Source organism: Punica granatum, chromosome 4, assembly GCF_007655135.1.
Source record: "Punica granatum isolate Tunisia-2019 chromosome 4, ASM765513v2, whole genome shotgun sequence".
Classification (NCBI taxonomy): domain Eukaryota; kingdom Viridiplantae; phylum Streptophyta; class Magnoliopsida; order Myrtales; family Lythraceae; genus Punica; species Punica granatum.
Genome location: NC_045130.1, coordinates 25,955,732 through 25,969,816, shown reverse-complemented (window position 1 = coordinate 25,969,816; position 14,085 = coordinate 25,955,732). Strand labels below are relative to the sequence as shown.

Below are 14,085 nucleotides of genomic sequence, written 5' to 3'. Positions count from 1 at the left end.
GAGGAGAGGGGCGCCAATGGGCACCTCACTGCCAGCGAACAGCCCCAGTCGGGATTACTGGCAACCTCGGTGGTCGCCGGAGACCCCACTAGGGCGATAATGACCTTCAGCGAAGCCCCCACCGCCAGCATAAAGGAAGAGAGGTGGGGGTCATCAGTGGGGCCTTGTCAGCAGCCACCACCAGGGCCCATCAATTGAAATAAGTGGGGCCTCAATAGCAACCATTGGGCCATTTTTGGTTTCAATTGGAGGGGCTTCAATGGCAGTTACCACCCTCCTATTCGAGATCTCAAGCGATAACCGAGGTCATCAGTAACCCCAACTAGGAGATGGTGGCTGTCGACGGGGCCCCACCATCGGCCCTTCTCTTACTTTTCCTTTCCTAAGCGTTATCTTCTTTCTTTTTTTTATTCTTTTTTTTAAATTCTGGCTATGGTGGCCTATAGCATACGGTTGATGGCCTCCGGCATTTGGCTGGTGGCCACCATCACCCCATGGCATTATGGGTGCCTACTAAGGTCATCAGCAACCCCGATTGGGATGGGTTGGTGGCTGCCAATGAAGCACCCACCACTGCCCCTTCCCTAACCTCCTTTTGATTTTTTTAAGTTTTTTTAAATATTTTATAATTTTTAGTAAAAAATCAACTGGTCCACAATCAACTTCCTTGTTCCATGTAACAATTAAGTGTCACATTAGCAAATTCCAATCAAAATTATCGTAAGAATTGACCATGTATTGGTTGCGCAACTAAAATAATAGCTCGTGCTTTTTATGCAATTTTTGAAATTTCGTGATAGAATTAAAATTTTGAATAAAGGTCATGTTGTTTCAAGGCAGTAATCCAAACAAAATGGGTAACATGAGAACAATTAAAAAGAAAAAAGGGATTTCTCTTTTTTGAATTTAGAGTAAATTAACAAATTGGTCCTCCATATATGGATGTTATATCAAGTGGTTTCTCAACTCATTTTTTACATCAACTTTACCCTTTGACTGCCTGAATATACATCAAATGAGCCCCTCCGTGTGCCGTAAAAATTGGAAGGAAAACGTTGATTATCATTATTTTATTATTTCTTACCTTCTTTATTCATTCTTTCTCTCTCTTTCATTTCTTTATACTATTTTCTTCTCTTTTTATTCTCTCTCTTACATTTCTTTTCTTTCAATTTTTTTTGTATGAGTCATTTCTTTTCTTTCAATTATTTTCTTTATGATTTAAATTATAAAAAATATAATTCTAACCGTAAATATTAAAATAAAAAATTAATTAAAAAAAGGAACAAAAGAGGAGGATGGATGTCACCCTATGGGCGGCTCCTAGCCAGCAACTGCCCCTCCTCTCCATAACATCGGAGGTCGCCAGTGGTGGCTCCCCAAGGCTACGACGACCTCATCTAGGGGTGGGCAACACTGGCGAGGGACCCCATTGTCTGATCTGCCCTCCCTTTCTCTTTCACTGAACCAAGAAGACGATGGAAAAAAAAATTAGATATTCAAAGCGAACAAGAATAAAAATCCACTGATTTACAGAAATAACGTCCCAAAATTTTTCAAGTTTTCCAATACAATAATCACAGCTAAGAAAAAATCTGTTAAGAAAGGAGTGGGCGAGAAAGGAATCAGAAATAATGTCCCAAAACCTGAGGTTGTTCTCAAGTTCATTGGTGATAGAGTGGATCAAAATGATCTCGATGAGGGAAGATGCACAATCTCATCGTTGAACTTCATCTCACTAGGGGGGCCTCACCATCTTGCTTACTTAGTTCTTTTTTTTTAATATTTAAAAAAAAAATTAGATTGTTGGAGAAGAGGGACGGGGAACACGCCAGCTAACTTACTGCAAAACAAACCGTTATAGCAGAGCAGATTTTTGAAGTCCAATCTACTGATCACATTCAGACCTTAAGCAAGCAGTCAATCTTCAAATACATAAATGAATTTATATTTATCACCACAACATGAACATAAATCAATCTGAAATGAAAGCAAATGATGCCTTCATTGCTACCTAGGGGAACACAAGAATGTAAATGAAACAATATGGACAATCAAATTAGCGTCTGGATTACCATCGAGCAAATTGAGGACGACCATTGCATATCTGCAATGCATCGAGCTTCATGAGTACAAACTGAGCTCCACCCCCTCTTCCCTTTCTTCACACATGTTTAGCCACTAAATTAACTCTTAGTAGCCCCAAAGTTGTATCTAATGGGGACCAGACATCATGAACCCATCAAACTCATGGAGAATCACCCAAAAACTAATAGAGCAACGACCAAAAGCTAATCCTGGTCTTTTAACCATATTTTTGAACTTGAATGAACCCCATTCCAGCTCTGCAATATCAACCTTCCAACCCATAAAAATACTGATTACGTGAAGCCCGAAACATTATCCTAGAACAACCTAAAATCAGCCACGAAAATGCACGAACAACAAAACATAACAGAGAGCTGCAAAATGAAGATGATAAGCTCTCGAGAAGCACAACAGTAGAGAGATGCCACCAACAATCAGTTGCACCAACCCATCATCATCGATCTTGAGCTCCCCTCCAGTTAGACTTACTTGAAATGCAATTGCACTGCCCCTTAAATGAGACATTTGCTACCCCTTATCTCTCGCTCTAGAGCATCACAGGGGACAGCTTTGAGATTCAGCTCCTCGCTCTTCTCAAGTTGCTCCACTCTGTGGCTCGACCTCACTGTTGAACTGCGTCTCGCCTTGGCAGCCCTCACCGTCCCCCTTTGTTTCTCTCTCTCTCTCTCTCTCTCTTTTTGTTTGCATAAAGTCGGGGGTTCGAAGAGAGAGCGAGGGGGAAATCGGCAATGGGGGCAACCTCGCCGGCCACTGCCCCCCAGAGGAGCTCCGACAATGTCCCCTGGGTTCGAACTAAATCAAAGAAAGAGAGGGAAGGGGGTAGATCGACTCTGGGGGCACCGTCCCCTATGGCGGCCTCGTCCGCCACGATGCCTCCGACGAGGTCGTCCTTGGGCGGTGGCCGGAGAGATTACTCCATCGCCGATCTTCCCTCGCCACTCAGAAACGCAGTTCTTTCTCTCTCTTTTTCTTTTTCAACTTTTTAATATATTTTTCTTTAAACACATCCTTAAAGAATTGACATGGCCTTTAGTGAGATAGAAATTGAAGAGGATTAGAATAGATAAAGAATTGGAAATTGGAAGGATTAGATTTGAAACTTTGATCAAAAGATTTTATTGGGTTGCACCTTAGAATAAAACCTGCAATGGAATTTGAGGGAATTCAAAAAGACAAAAAAATGCCTGTGAATTAAATTATTTATATTAAATAAATATTGAATATTAATATGAATCACTGTCGGTGGGGAGAGGCACCGCCATTTGAGCCACCCCAAGCGCTTCCACTGTCGTCCCCATTTCCGCCATCGCCTTCGGTCGACTTCTTCCTCAGAGACTTCCACCAATGTCTTTCGGCCAGCCTCAATAGGGGGATATCACAATTGGCCTATCCTTGGGCAAATCTCATTTCGAAGATGAAATTTAGTTGTTGCAATCCTTGGTGGACCTTAGATCGTGACACAGAATCTCCTTGTGAGGTCACAAGGCTCACCGCGGCGTCGGAATCTCAGGCAAGCTTGTCTCCATGTCACACGAGCCAACGAAGAGCCCCATCGAGGGTCGGCCCGGCCTAGTGGACGAGCTAGTCATGAATTGTTCCGAGCTCTAAACTACTGTAAGCTCGAGACCGTTGCAACACAACTGACGTAGGATTTGAGAAAAGAGTAGCCATATATGGCTTCTCGTCCCGAAACCTACCAGAAAATGTTAATCGGAGTCTCAATGGAGGAGTGTTGATCGATGACAGCTAGAGGTGTCCACGGATACCGGGTATACTCGGAACCGGTTGGAACCTACCCGTAAGAGTAGGATTTTGGTAGCTCGTATTGAAAATTGGGAAGGATCCAGGTATTAAAATAAGGAACCGGTGAAAATAAGTTCTGATTATTACAGATAGGGTATCCAGAACCGAACCGAAACCAGTATCCAGACTCGATAATAATTTTTTCTAATTATAGTCAGATATATTTTTCACTTTTACTTTACCCTATTTGCCTCTCTGTCTCTTTCTCTCTCTCGATAGAAGCTTCGCATTCCTTATTGTCGACAGCTTTGGTTCGACGACGATAGGTGTGTCCTCGGTGAGGCCAGATCGTATTACGGATGTTTAGTTTTGTAGATGGATTGATGAGACATATTACTCTTTGTTAGATGTATTGTGAATTAATCTAAATCTATGTTGACATTCTGTTTTGCGTAATTACTGATTATTGATGAGACATTTTCGATTTATTTAGCAAGACAAAAAATTTTATAGGTTTCAACATGGTATCCGGAACCTATGGTATAACACAAGTTCTGGATAGGTTCTGATTTCAAGACTCAACATGATAAGGTCCGGCCTCAAAATCTTGAAATATGTTCCTTACAGTGTAGGATTCGGATATCGTGAAAAATATAGGGTATCTGAACTTGGACAACCCTAATGACAGTGACAACGATTTGGTGACACAGCTTGATGGTAGATTTCGAATATTAGATGAACATGTAAGGGCATTTTAGACTTTTCGGCTGAAAATCAAATTCTAGGCATATCCGATTTACAAATCTGACCTTGCAGCCCAGATTTGCTAATAAGGATCGGGGCAGAATTGGATCGTAATCTAAATAGCGACTGTGAGCCCAAATAAGATACCAAACATGGGATTAGCAATTTTGACAAACTGGGCCGGAATCCCAAATCTAATCAGGGCAACCAAATGGGCTGTAAAAGAATCAAGATAGAAATGGAGGAAGGACAGAGAATAAAAGAATAAAAAATTGAAGAAATATCACGTTGGAGTTTCCGTCTATTTGTTGACGAAAACAGACGGAAGGGTCACTCAGAGGTACTTTCAAACGGTTAAGGGTTGAGTTGATGTTACTCGAGGTAAATTTGACGTAACATCCATCTGTCAACTTGTTAATTTACCCTAGGATTTAAAATGGAAGTGAGAAAAGAATTGAGGAAAGAAAGTGATTTTATCACCCAAACGGAAAACTGTACCCCATTGTGGATAGGGTAGAAGTATCATATATTCTATTTTTGGGTAAATTATGCTATGTAGTATGGTTTTTTAACCTTTTTTTTTTTTCAAGGTAGCACATTTTGATTCAATTTCACTATATGATAAGAAAATTTTGAATTTTTTCAAAGTATAACATCAACTTTCCACAGAAAATGTGATGGAAAGCTAATGTATATAATATTTTGACACCTTTGTTACACGTGAAAGGCGAAACTATTTAGGTGATGTAAATTTTTCAAAAATATTTTTGGTTCAATTCTCTAAATAGACGTGACATTCGTAGTTAGTAACCTCTTTCATATTGGGGGTGTTACAGTTCCAGTTACATTTTTACTAAAAAAGATGTGACGTAAAAATTCAAATTATCGTACTCTTGTAAAATTAAAGCATATTATAGCGTTCTCGTGAAGAAAATAAAAAAAGGTTGAAAAATGGTGTCCTAACTTCGACATGTAATTGACCTTTCAATTTTCGAAGCCAAGCATTCATTTCAAAAAAGAATTAAGGAAAAAAAGATCATCAAAATAGTTTTCGAACCCAAGCAGAGCAAGTAAGCACGAAGAAGGTCCACCGCACTCCTTTTATACCGACTTCTCTCCGCAAAACCCCGGGAAGTGCTCTCCCTCCCCCTCCCTCTCCCTCTCCCCCTTCCTTCTCTCTGTATATAGCTAGCCTTCTTCCTGAAATAATCTCTCCTCCCTCTTCTCTCTGTCACCTTTTCGCTTCCAACAACACACAAAGGTAAGCGTGGCCCTGACTATTGCTTTCCTTGAGCCACTTTTGCAGCCATCTTACGGTACTCTCTGCTGTTGGGTCTGACTTGTCTGCTACGCTCGTCACTTTTGCTTTTGCTTACCTAGTTCTGGGTTTGTCCAAAGTTCTCTCTTTTATCAGAAATGGCCGCCATAGTTGTAGATGATACATGCGGCTAAAGTACCTATCGGGTTTTCTTGGCATGCCTGGCAATGGTTGATGAGGATTGTTTGATTTTGTTCCTCCCCTGATAGAGTGAAAAAAACCATAGGATGCAATTTGCGTCTTGGAAACTTTGCGAGTGGTGACGTTGCATTTGAATGTTTCCTTTTTTATGTTGGAAGTTTGGTTGCATGTCCTGTGGTGCTTAAATGGGAGTTAGGCTTATGGCACGGTATTTACTGATTATTCATGCTGTGATGAGCCAATGTTGGAATGCTCATTAGCTTAAATTGGATGTCTTTGTTTCAGCGAAGTCATGAGGTGGCTTAGTATTTGACCCTTTAAATAACCGTTTGGTTGGACCATGACAATGTCTGTGGAGGATTCCCAGAGTTTCGTGGCATGGGAGGAGCAAACTATGTGCAGCGAGCGGGGTAGAAGGTTGGTCCACTATTATATGAGGAAAGCAAGTGGGGATTCAGTGCTCAGTGTTGTCGGGACAGAGAGGAGTATTAGGCACATGGTATACGTGGGCACGGATGAGCTTCTGCGAATGTTTGGGACCCACAGGTTGATCAAGGCCTCAAGGAAGTGGCGAGCTAGATGGGAAGTCGTGGACCTGCTCAATTCCTTGGTTTCAGGTATGCATAAGCTAATCACTCGTGAAACGCTCGAATTCTTTGCCGGGATTTTTTTCTTAAGTGGAGATTTCCCTCTTAAAACGCCCAAATTTAAATGAGTAGTAAAAGCTGTATTCAGAAGTTATAGAAATAATTTCATACGAAGGAGATGGGCTAAGAAGCAAAAGGGCTCTGTCTCTGTCCATCAGCGTAGAATCTGTACGAATTATCAACTGTACTATATATGGTCATCCACATTCTCAGCTCAACCTTTGAACAACCTTTTACATTCCAGAAGAAAACAAATGAAGTTGTTCCTAACCGAACAAAGTTCCACAAAAGTATTGTGATTCTTGCTCTTCTTCCACAATAATTACTCGACATCTTTAAGTTTTTGTTGTAGGATTCATAGTTAACTTATGAGAAGGCAATCTTTCAAATGTTCCATTGGTTTGTCTCCTTTAAGTGGAAAATAACTATGACCATGTTCTTACATGATATTACAGAAAAAAGAACTCAATTTAGAGATGCAGATACCACTTTTTATTTGCAAATGAGACTATTAGATTTGAGTCTTCCATCCTTTCTCTCTTTTCCTTTTCCACACTTTTGTTCAGTCCTTGAGGCATAATGTGCAAACATGAATTTATGTTAATTAATTGGCTTCTTAGTAGTGACAATGCAGTATGTCGCAGCCAATCTAATGGATTTCCTGGATGTCCAAATTGATTAGGAACCTCTTCAATATTGCTCACTCATTATGCCAGGGAATTATGTATTCGTTGATGAAAACAATCTCCTCACTTGACTGAATAGACAAGAAAAATATTGTAGATAAATGAAATGCTAAAAACTGAATGATTTGCCCCATTGACCTTACTCATACTCTGGAATTTGACTAGTAATTCATTTTAATGTATGGTACTTTGTACTGATTACACGTTTGTGTAATCAATCTAATGGATTTCCTGGGTGGCGAAGTGATTAGGAACCTTTTCAATATTGCTCACTCAGTATACGATGGAGTTGTGTGTCTGTTGATGAAAAGAATCTCCTCACTTGACTGACTAGATTAGAAAAATATTGTAGATAAATGAAAAATCTGTGCTAAGAACTGAATGATTTGCCTAATTGACCTGCTCCTGCTCTGGAATTTGATAAATAATTCATTATAATGTTATGTTCTTTGTACTAGTTACACACATTTGTATCCTTGCATATTTTGGTATCCCTTTTTTTTCCCCCAATTCCTTTTCTATCCTGGCAAAATTTTTCTTTCTTTCTGCCTTATTTTCAGTACCACTTAGGTGGCAATTCTTTTAGTTTTCTTTCTCTTGTAGCAGGTATCATCAGATTTTCAGTTCAACTTTGTGAATTCATTGAAAGTATGGCACTTGAAATCCGGCAGTCATGTTGTGTTAGATCCTCCCACCAACGGACCTTTTTAATAAAATAAAACTCTGGCTGTATGAAATACAACTGAAAAACTTGGCAAGAATTTATTTGTCAAGCTGGCGAATGACGTGTTTTCTCAGCGTAGCTACCTTTACATGGGGTACACGCGTTACATTACATTTATTTACGTGTTACCATATCTTGAGGTTAACTTCTCTGAAGAGAACGTTTTGGTTTAATTAAATTTTGAAACCAATTTTCTAAAACCGAGGGCATCTTTGGAATACTGACGCATGGTTGTGCTTAATAAGCTTTTCCACACTATCTGTCCACTATCTATACTCTGATCTGTCTTCTATTGCTTCTTCAGACCTGCTGTACCTTCTTCAGTAATCTCTCGAGAGAGAAAACCTTCTTCAGCAGAGTATGTATATTTCTTGTATGGATTTGCTCCAATCGCTCTTTGGAATCTTCATTTTAACGATGCCATATCTTTATTTTCTGATTGAGTAGTTTCTTTCGCGATTCCTCATATTTATTGCAAGTTGAATTTCTCTGAATTCCGATGATGATTTCATCACATTCTTTGGTTTTCCTTTCATGACTATACTTTTATGGTTTCTATGAGCTGGGTGGTTTGTACTCTTCGATCGAAGATAAAGAAGAATATGTCTTCAATGGAGCATAGACGGTACCTGTCCGTACGTATGCTGAGTCATTTGATGTGTAAAGAAGCTGATCCTTTTGTTACTCTTCGCCCGATAACTTTAAAAGGAATGTGTGAATTTTGGTGCATGTGCCTGATCCTTAGCAGGGAGAAAGGCTCTGATTTATTATTATGTTCTTCCAATCAGTGATGTGATACATTATTTATCGGAGACACTAACTTTTGAGCTGAGCGTACAATTTTAGCCTTCTTTAGTTGCATTTCCTGTGATTGATATGGTATTGCATTCATTGAACGATTTAGCTAATTTATGAGTAGGATTGTAATGGTGATTGAATGAATCATCCAACAAATCACCCAAGTATTGGTTTATATCTCTACCAAATGTAAATTGCTTGACATGCTTCGAATGAGTGTTACTGATATAAAGATGCGACTGCCTTGATTGTCTTGCTTCTCTCTCTCCAAATATATAGGCCATTGCCTCAATTTCTAGCATTATAACTTAGATCAATGGTACCAAATCCACTGATGAAGCCTTTCTTGCTGAGATTTAGGGTGCAGATGGCTAAAACCTGCAGACTGGCTCTTACATTTGATTCCTTAGTCACTTTTGTTTATGTCATCATCACGCAGTTTGAGAACTTGCATATTTCACTACAGTTCTTTCCATAATGTATGGCTTTACACCATATTGGTGTCTCGTTGCGCTTCAAGTTGATATTTCTTATTAACCTTGTCAATGACTATGCTGTGAAATCTAATGTTGCAAACTATTGATAATCATATCGTTCTTTTGTTATATGCTCGCTTTTAGTAGTATTGTATAGGACAGGAGATATTGTATGCCTTCTTACTGCTTTCTGCCTATGTGAAGAATTACTTGCTTCTCAAGTCCTCCAATGTCTTTTGAATATTGATTGTTGATTGTAGAATGTTGCTAACATATTCACATACAGTGTATATATGCAATACAGTACTTCCTCTCTTGTGTGTATATGTCTTTCCATTCTTAGAGCAATTATTGGAGAATAAACACTCAAGCATATTAGAAATCCCCATTACTTCAGTATCAATATGCTCCATTTTGAATTTTTGGCTTCATGGTGGTTTCTGAACAATGTGAGATATATAACCGCTTTGGTAATGGGCTAAATCAATGTCCTTGAATTTATCTTATGCTGCTGATTGAATTTGGGATATGTGTCCTCACTAAGGAAGCCTAGGATTTTGTTTTACAGATTCTAGGATGGAAGACTTAGCAGATCGTCTCCCATCAAGTGAACAATTGGTGAGTCCATAGATCAATGTTCAATCACCAACATTCATTCTTCTAATTCCTCAGCATTTTACGGATCTACCGTTTTAGGCTTCACGAAAGCTGAGAGCTGGGACCGAGGAGACTAAGTGGTCAGGTGATAATTGGTTCTGTGCTAACCAGCTCAAGCACTATACAGCCTTTTGCAGGAGTAATGTGACAATAACTGTGAGTAAAACGTGTTCTTTTTTGGCTTTTGCTCATGTAGATATGTTGACCCACATGGGCTAGCTCAGGGTCCATACTTATATGGATACCAGGGTTTGTGGGGGTATTCATAGGCCCGAGGCTGTCCATTTCGATCACAAAAAGTTACACAAAATGAAAAGGAGTCTCTTTTTCATGGAAATGTCTTATTCATCTCTGTGTTAATTGTCAATAGATCTTTCCGGTATTAATATCTTACAACCCTCAACTATGGGGTTGGTTGCACATCACGCTACAATCTTCATCTTTTAACAAGTGGACTAATATATGAAGCCTGAGATCACATCACCTTGTTATATGATATGTGATAAGTAGCAAGATACTCCTATCCAACTCTTATTTTCCACTGCCACGGGATAAAAGAGCAGACCCTTATGAAATGTTCCGTCAGAAAGTAAGGAAAGGTGGACTATAAGGTGTCTTTTGACGATAATATCTTCTCCACCAATCAAATAGTGTTTTATATGATATGATTTGCAACCAACTCTATAAAAGAAGTATCTATCTTTTCAGAAATTGAAGATTATGGTTGGTTGAATTGGATAGAATGTGGTCTTAAAGAATCTTTGCTACTGCATTTCGTTACTGTCTCAATCACAAATGTTGGTAACACGTCCTACAATGATTGCACTTGGGACTTGTACCAATCAAGGCTTGTGACTTTCACTGTTGAATGTGGTAAACCAATTTCTTCTTTTTTCTTGTTCTTTTCTCCTTTTGTCACCACTACTTCCAAATTTTCAGGTCCATTCTTTTGTATATATTATGGCTGAAGTAGATGAAGAAAAGGGGCATTATCTTGGTTATCTCGAAGACATGTATGAGGACAAGAAGGGACTGAAAAAGGTCAGAGTGAGATGGTTCCACCTCACTCAGGAAATAGTACATATGTTCCCGCAGTTTCACCCGTGTCCTCGAGAAGTTTTCATTACGCCTCATGTTCAGGTGATAAGTGCAGAATATGTGGAGGGCCCTGCAACTGTCCTAACACCAGCGCACTATAAAAATTTCTTAGCTACTCCCTTGCAGAGGGCTCCTCCAGAAATCCTCACATGTTGTCGGCGGTTAGAGAACAATAAAATCAGACCTTTCTCTCTCTCCTGGTTGCATGGCTACTGCGACCAAGAAGTTGTCTCTCTTCTTGATCCAACTTTGGGCTCAAGGTCCAAATTCAGGGGAGGTAATGGGAACAGTGATGATGGCGATGAGCTCTCTCACATCGACGGCGTTCTATCAAATGGGCCAAGGGTCCAGGTATTGAGACCTGTCTGTTCAGAGTCGAGATTGAAAATACGAAAAGGAGTGGCAGGCATGAAAATTAGCAGGTCAGAGCCTAGAGATTCGTCCTTGCTTAAGATTAATGAGAGGATTGAGCTTCTCTGTCAAGACAGTGGGATTTGAGGGTGCTGGTTCAGGTGTCAGGTCTGGAAAAAGTCGCTGAATAAGATCAAAGTCAGATACGAGGATGTGATGGGAGTTGATGATTTTGTCGTGCTAGAGGTATGGAAGTTAGTGGCAACTTGGTCTCTGGTACTGTAAGTCTATCATTTTACATCTTCTTTTATTGTTTAACATGACGAGCAAGATGACGAGCATATGGTAAAACTGTATTAGAACATATCATACAAAGACAAGTTGGTAAAACTTGTGTCACCTGCAATGCATTTCTCTTTCTAGACAGGGTCTTTACATTTCCGTAAAAGCAAGTGCTTTTTCAGGCTTGGCATGAAGTTTCTGCCATAAAAGTTTTTTGTAATATCTTCATATCCATATGAGAAACATGAAAAACCAAAAGTTGTTTTGCGGTTAAAATTTGCTGCCATTTGTTTCAATTTGTTTCTCTCCATCAAAGGTAAGGAAATGAAAGAAAATTTATGATAGAGTAAAGCCGATGTGAGATTATATGATCCAAATCTTGTAAAGTGATAGATACTCTGTTTCCTTATTTTCATGGTTTATCAATGAAAGGAAAAACAGAAAACAATTCTGCTTCTAGGAACAAACTTTACTATCTTTTCTTTTCTTTTTTCTATTTTTTTTCCGCTTCTTTATCTCTTTTCACAGATAGAAAGTTCGAAGTGATGCACTGAATTCTGAGTATACTTAGTTCATAAATTTGTCTTGGATGGCAAATTTCGTTTGGTTAATGGATGCTTCATGCTCACGCCTGCCACAGATATTACCAAACTAGTTTTTTGGCTTGTAGTATGGGTTTAATTTCTTTTTTTGTTTTTGTTTTTGTTTTTTTTTTTATGGTTTCCGTTGACAAGCAGGAGTGGGTCCCTGCGTCGAGGGTAGCAAATCCTGATAAGCTGGGAATGAGGTGCTCTGGCCGCAAAACTATTAGGCCTTCTCCTCCCAAGGGAGTCACTGGCGACTGTACTTTTGAGATTGGATCGCCAGTGGATGCATGGTGGTGCAATGGGAGGTGGGAAGGTGTTGTGATTGGACGCATCTCTGTACCCGATAAAGTGCAGGTTTACCTTCCTGGTATGCTCCATTCACCATTCTGGAAAATGTGTCTATTTCATGTGGTGGCCATCTGGAATTATTTCCAAGAAAAATTCTTAAAACCTATGTTGAAAATCAATATCCTGATGCTGATTTCCACCCTTTACCTGTATCAGTTGGTTCTCGATATTGGTTTCTTTCCCTGCACGAGGTTTGTGAATTTTGTCTACTGATTCATCTTCTAGGGGAAGACAGGATCCTGAGTCTGGAGAAGAGATACTTTAGGAATTCCAGAAACTGGGTCGATAACAGATGGGTCGAGATTAAGCCGAAACTGGACATAGTCTCTTTCCTATATTCAAATGGATCTCACAGGCTTCCCCTGTGCTCTAATAGCATGGAAGAACGGGAAGAGCTGCCCCCATTGAAGGATGTCAGTGGTCCCTCAACTCCCAATGCCAGAGTCATCACAGAAGATAAACAAGAATCCCCAGGGGAAACTCACACCATTGCACAGATGAGCGAAGAAGCAGTTTTGTCTCAGTGATGGGGATGACACATAACAATAACATGATGTATAAAAAGAGAAGGAAGAAAACAGGAGGAGGTGATGGTAAAGTGTAATGATGATGTTGGTGGTCAGGGAAGATGCATTTGATCTTATGATAGAACGGTTAAATATAGTTAATGTGGTTCGAGTCTTTGGCTGGGAAAGTTGATTGTCAAAGATCGGGTTCGACAAGTACTTGTAGATAATAGATATGTCATAGGAGTGGGAGCAACCCCTTTCTTTCTTTTGTTAAGGGGAATTAGCTGCTAACCACAGCAGTAACAGAGCATATAGCTGAAGAGGCAGATAATAGATGAGCTGAGGGGCATTTTGACTTTTTGTTGGGTACTTTCGTCTCAGCCACTGGGCATTTACTCATATTAACAGAACCTGTAAATCTCAGTAGTATTAATCATGCAATGGAATTCACAGTTCCATGCTTCCCCCCCCCCCCCCCCCCCCCCCCCCCCCCCCCCCCCCCCCCTCTCCTCTTTTTGTTTCCATGATTGTGGGATGAAGCTCAATAAGTGGTCCTGTTCTTTTGGTTACCATGTCTGGACATGTCCTGTCATTGTCCCATTGTAGATTGATGTTGTGTTGTAAGTAACTAAGACTAGTCCAAAAGCCTCGAAGAATTGGACAGAGGGAGGCACAGCGGTGATGGAAACCCCATGGTGGTGGCTCAACTCAGGCCACTACCTACCCTGGCATTGTCACCAGCATCAGGAGTCTGCAGACCGCCTCTCTTTTTTTCTCTATTTGCTATGTGGAAACCTAAAAATGTTAGATTCTCTTTAATTTTTTTTAAAAATATATCTCATGATAGATATGGTAGTTTTGATCATC

At 39.9% G+C, this 14,085-nt stretch overlaps 1 protein-coding gene and 1 long non-coding RNA gene across 9 annotated transcripts; one reads left to right on the top strand and one right to left on the bottom strand.

Moving 5' to 3' along the window:
- Positions 1-872: 872 nt before the first annotated feature.
- LOC116202345 lies at positions 873-3,398 on the bottom strand. The gene is made up of 2 exons (XR_004156046.1): positions 1,647-3,398; positions 873-1,462 (listed from the first exon to the last, which is right to left on the bottom strand). It is a non-coding gene; the product is annotated as an uncharacterized LOC116202345 (long non-coding RNA).
- A 2,257-nt stretch (positions 3,399-5,655) lies between these two features.
- On the top strand, positions 5,656-13,681 carry LOC116205220. 8 transcript variants are annotated; one of them, XM_031537743.1, is made up of 9 exons: positions 5,657-5,857; positions 6,341-6,672; positions 8,417-8,470; positions 9,955-10,004; positions 10,083-10,199; positions 10,983-11,563; positions 11,654-11,738; positions 12,512-12,728; positions 12,866-13,681. In XM_031537743.1, exons 4-9 carry the CDS (start codon positions 9,963-9,965, stop codon positions 13,234-13,236), a joined length of 1,413 nt encoding a protein of 470 aa, XP_031393603.1. In that variant the 5' UTR covers positions 5,657-5,857; positions 6,341-6,672; positions 8,417-8,470; positions 9,955-9,962; the 3' UTR covers positions 13,237-13,681. The 8 variants fall into 8 exon arrangements, with proteins under 8 accessions (XP_031393599.1, XP_031393601.1, XP_031393603.1 ...); XM_031537739.1 differs by lacking the exon at positions 8,417-8,470 and having other exon boundaries at positions 5,656-5,857; positions 6,423-6,672; XM_031537738.1 differs by lacking the exon at positions 8,417-8,470 and having other exon boundaries at positions 6,346-6,672.
- The last annotated feature ends 404 nt before the right edge of the window (positions 13,682-14,085 follow it).

Bases quoted from the DNA above. Each gene is read 5' to 3' on its own strand.
- LOC116205220 (XM_031537738.1), top strand. From the start codon at position 6,396: ATGACAATGTCTGTGGAGGATTCCCAGAGTTTCGTGGCATGGGAGGAG. The intron at 6,673-9,954 runs GTATGCATAAGC...TTTGTTTTACAG, and splicing joins GCTCAATTCCTTGGTTTCAG to ATTCTAGGATGGAAGACTTA. The intron at 11,739-12,511 runs GTATGGAAGTTA...GTTGACAAGCAG, and splicing joins ATGATTTTGTCGTGCTAGAG to GAGTGGGTCCCTGCGTCGAG.